This window comes from Triticum aestivum, chromosome 5D, assembly GCF_018294505.1.
Source record: "Triticum aestivum cultivar Chinese Spring chromosome 5D, IWGSC CS RefSeq v2.1, whole genome shotgun sequence".
NCBI lineage: Eukaryota > Viridiplantae > Streptophyta > Magnoliopsida > Poales > Poaceae > Triticum > Triticum aestivum.
The window spans coordinates 555,951,567-555,956,010 of NC_057808.1; the positions used below are offsets into that span (position 1 = coordinate 555,951,567).

At 49.5% G+C, this 4,444-nt stretch overlaps 1 protein-coding gene across 19 annotated transcripts in view; it reads right to left on the minus strand.

Moving 5' to 3' along the window:
• LOC123123835 (uncharacterized) overlaps window positions 1-3,799 on the minus strand; it is a 10,624-nt gene extending 6,825 nt beyond the window's left edge. For 8 of the 19 annotated variants that reach the window (XR_006460863.1, XR_006460844.1, XM_044544467.1 and 5 more), the window contains exons 1-2: window positions 3,157-3,799; window positions 809-917 (exon numbers count right to left, since the gene is read on the minus strand). Coding sequence is in view for 6 of the 19 variants with exons in the window: in XM_044544467.1 (XP_044400402.1) it covers window positions 809-917; window positions 3,157-3,274 (227 nt within the window). In the remaining 13 variants the exon portion in view is untranslated. Of the gene's footprint in view, window positions 1-740; window positions 918-2,358; window positions 2,464-3,156 lie in introns of all 19 variants that reach the window. The other 11 variants (XR_006460860.1, XR_006460853.1, XR_006460848.1 and 8 more) reach the window with 4 other exon arrangements.
• Between the last annotated feature and the right edge of the window lie 645 nt (window positions 3,800-4,444).

The following is a 4,444-nucleotide window of genomic DNA, read 5'->3' on the forward strand; positions in this document are numbered from 1 at the left end:
TTCCTCCGCGACACCCTCCTTCTCCGCTCCACCCTCACCGGTGCATTGCACCATGACCACCGACAAGCCCCGTGCCCACTATATGGACATGGTGTACGGAGCGGGAGGGCCAGTTTCGAAAGGCGCAGGCCGACGCCAACTACAACCACAACTTCCTCTAGGAGCATCTGCATGCAGAGGAGTAGGTCACCGCCGGCAAGGCCGCCGGGCCGGACGAGGACCTGGCGGAGCAGGAGGCACTACTTGAATCCTACCGCTCCGCCCGCGAGATACAGCTCGCCCGCTGGCGATACCGGCAGCGGGTGGCGGAAGTGGCGGCCGCCGGCATGGAGTGCGACGACGAGGCGGGCGAGGCGTTGTTCGGCGCCGCCGACAACGAGGAAGAGTAGTGCACGGTAGGTCGTCACCACTCGTGTCCCAAAAAGGCCACCACCCCTCCCGTCCCGTCGACGCCAAGCTTGGGGGCGACATGGAGGCGGACGACTTCAATTCTTGTATAGAGGCGGCACGTGCGGGTTGCCGTTGAAGATGCCCTTAGCACCCCTAGTAAGCGCCCGTGTAACCATATACTCCCTCCGTTCCTAAATATAAGTCTTTGTAGAGGTTTCACTATGGACTACATACGGAGCAAAATGAGTGAATCTACTTCTAAAATGCATCTATATACATCCGTATGTGGTTCATAGTGAAATCTCTACAAAGACTTATATTTAGGAACGGAGGTGCCCCGGCACACCAACCAGCAAAAAGAAAAGATCACCAACTAGCACCACTCCCCTTCCCCGATCACGTGCAGAAAAAGTCCCACATGTTGTCCTTCCCACCAACCCATCGCATGCCTCGTCTTCTCACTGCTCTTCTTCCTCCCAGATCTCCAACCACATGTACCTCCTCTGATGGCCACCATGCAACAAGAACTGCATAAAAAAAAATTAACTGGCTTGTAACCTAATGAAAACATATTGATAAGGGGTGGGGGCAGTGAGACATGCGCAAACCCCATCTAAATCCAGGCAAAAAACGAAGGAAAAAAAATAAGAGGACATGCCCCCCGGACTATGCATAGTACATTGGGGCAAAATACTGTGTGATTGTAGGCAATATAGATATTAAATTGAGGCAAAAAAAGTGTGATTGTAGGCAAACTGTGTGTTTGATTGCAGGCAAAAAATTGTGCTGCCATGTAACATAGTTAGTAGTAGTATCAATTTATAATTCATTGACCTCGCATTGACGAGTTTAATGAGGACACAACTTTAGGATTGTTCATTATCAGAGTTATTTTAAGGCAACTACCTACAGTGTGTTGGGCAAGTTTTGGCAAAAACTCAAGCAACCTAAGTAACAACCATTAACGAAAATCTAAACCATGTCAGGCAATTAAGTAAACAAAAAAAACATCAAGCAAAAGTTTAGGATTGTTCATTATCTGAAGTATTTCACCCCAGACACAAAAAAGCTCAATCTCCGCTCAGGGTCAAAAAACAGCTACCCCCGCTCATGTGTTATCTGAGGCAACTACCTACAGAGTGTTGGGCAACTTCTGAAAAAACTAACAACCCACTAGGATTGAGTTTCATCCAATCTTGTGCTGGTATGAAAGCTTCTAGGGCACTAACTGAAAACAACTAGCAAGTCCTGGAACCATGCCATGCATCCTAAGTAACAAAAACTAAAGCCCATTTGGGCAAATTCTGAACAATACCAGGCAATTCAGTAACAACCGGCAGGCAAGTTTTGTTACTTAGGATCAAAACTACACAAAAAAGCTCAAATTCTCAACTCAAGGATCAACAACTACGTGACATTCGGGCCGATAAAAATATTCCTAATGTAAGCAACGCATTGGTGTGTCCGAGTTTTTTGTACTCTAAAGTAAGCAAAAGTTGAATGCGTTGACTAGTAGCAAAACTCCATAGTAGAAGGATCCGATAAGAGCTCATAGCAAGACTCTGACAACTCGCTCCAAAAATCCAAGCAACTAGGGCTAACACGCCTGCAACTCCACCATGGCACCCCCTTAAAAGGCCCTACAACTTCGTCGTAAAGGGGATCTGGCAACACAATTCCGACAACTCGCGACACAAATTCAGGCAACTCGTACTCACGTCCCTGACCAAAAACCATCATGCCACCGTAGTTCAGAACGATGAGCGGGGGAGATCTATCGTGAGATACTACACCGTGTGCGCCTCGCCGTCGGCCACATACCCACGACCACATGCACACATGAAAACTGCCCCCACCTCCCCCACCCCACCCCCCCTGAAATCAACATGCCCCCACATCCCCTCGGTCCAATCTGACCTTGATTTGAGTGGAATAAAATGCATGTGTGAGGGAATCAATGACGCTTACCGGCGATTTGAGGCCCAATTCCTCGACCGCTGACAATGACTAAGGCAAGTTACCACTTCTCTCGGGCAACTAGTGGTTATCATTTAGCCACTTCATCGATATCCCCTAGACAACAAAATGGTGGTGAAGTTTACCCGAAACAACTTCTTTCTTTATCCCTAGGCAACTAGTGGTTGCAGTTTAGGCAGCATGCATCTTGTACCAGACAAGAAAAGAAAATACTAGGAAGTGTGCAGTAAGCAAACATCAACCATCTCTGTACAAAAATATGCCGGATAATCCATATGAATTTGCATATGTCGCTTATTACAAAAAAAAAATTAACCATGATTTTTTTAAGTTCATAATGTGGTTGTAAGCGACTAGAATTAAACATTGAATTAGCGAAGCACTAATGAATAGACAAAAAATAGGCTCTATGAGCCAACTTGCCGCAGGATGAAGATATGCCGGCATTGTACTGTCTCGTACAGCCGCCTTAAACCTGTAGGCATGATTTTTCATGCTGAAAGCAAGAACTAGGGATCATGGTGAGCAGATTTTGCAGAAAAAATTGGTAGGCTCATTCATCAATCAGAGCATCATGTACAACGCCCAATTCAACCCCTCACCACCTCCGTGAGTGAGCCAGACCAACAACAACCAAACTCGCGTAAGGAAAAGTCATGGCTGAAAATACTGAATATTGCGACTAACCTACTCTTGAATCCCTAGTTTTGATTTTGAGGTTGTCTCTGCTGGGCAATAACCAAATGTGTGATGGTGCGAGAAAGAAGCACGTATTGGGGAAAATCTTACCTTTGTTCGGCCCGTGTACGAGAACTGGAGCAGTTGCCACTTGCCGGCGTAGCAGTTCATCCCCAATCCCCAGTTCGCCCGTCGACCGCCACCCCAACCCAAGCTCGGCGACGGACATGGGACCGGAGTGAAGGGTCCCGCGGCTGCTTCCGTTGGTCAGAGCTCTTGGGATCGCGCGGCGGCGTTGGCCCGGATCTGGCGCCTCCCACTCCTGCACGCGAGGTGGTCGTGTTGCACGGACGCGCCGCGCGGGTACCTTCTCTGCACGAGCGCGGCGCACGGAGGATCGTACCTCCGCCTGGTGGTCACCGCGCGCGGATGGCGCTCTGGCCCCTCTCTCTCCGCAGAGTGGTATTTCTCCTCCCTCTTCTCCCCATGCCTCCCAAAATCTAGTAATCTCCGGTAGCTCCGCCAGCCACGGAATCGATCGATGAACGCGGCGGTGGATTTGGGAGAAGAAGCTGCCATGGGTTGCATTTCACACCCTTGTAGCCGCAGACGAGGTGGGTGGCGTCGGGAGTTGGCTGGAGGAGCAAGGCGGCGGAGCGCGTAGCCGGGAGGATGAGTGCGGCTGGCGGGCACGTGGCCTGGCCAGGAGGAGGAGCGGGGCGGCGGCCGCGTATGGAGGAGGCGCGGGGCTTGAGTAGAGTGGATAAGGTGCGGGAGACTTGTCGTAGGGCGTTCGTAGACGTTTCGCTCCGCAACCCGACAGTGCGGCACCTGGCGATCGGATCCTGATCCGACGGTTCGGAAGGGTGTGTGCTCAGGACCATAAAAAATTTAGGTTATTTCTTTTTCTATTTTCCTTGAATGTTAGTCTGGATGTGATTAGCTTTTTTCCTCTACTATTTTGTGTTCACAGCCGTGTGCCTTGATGAATTCTTTTTTACCCGCGCTGGATCCCTTGATAAATCATAATTGTATATGGTGCGCTGGACCTGAATATTTTTCCTTTGAGTCAATTACACCGGTGGTGCTAAAACTTATCGCGAACAGTCACTTTGGTGCTAGAACTTGCGGCATACATCGAACCGGTGTAAAAACTTGGCTCGGTCGTGCAAATACGGTGCAAATCACGTTTGGGTACGAAAGCGGCGCTGACTAGGCTCGCCTGCGTGGCACGGGTCCCGCTGTCAGTGACCGAAAGGCAGGAAGGAGGGCATGTGGTCTGTTTTTCGCAAAAACACTCTTGAATTTTTTTAGATTTTTCACATAAGAGCTTCTGTCCCGCCTGTTAGTTCAGTATGGAAATTTGAAAGAAAAATGTAACCCCAGGATTCGAACTTGC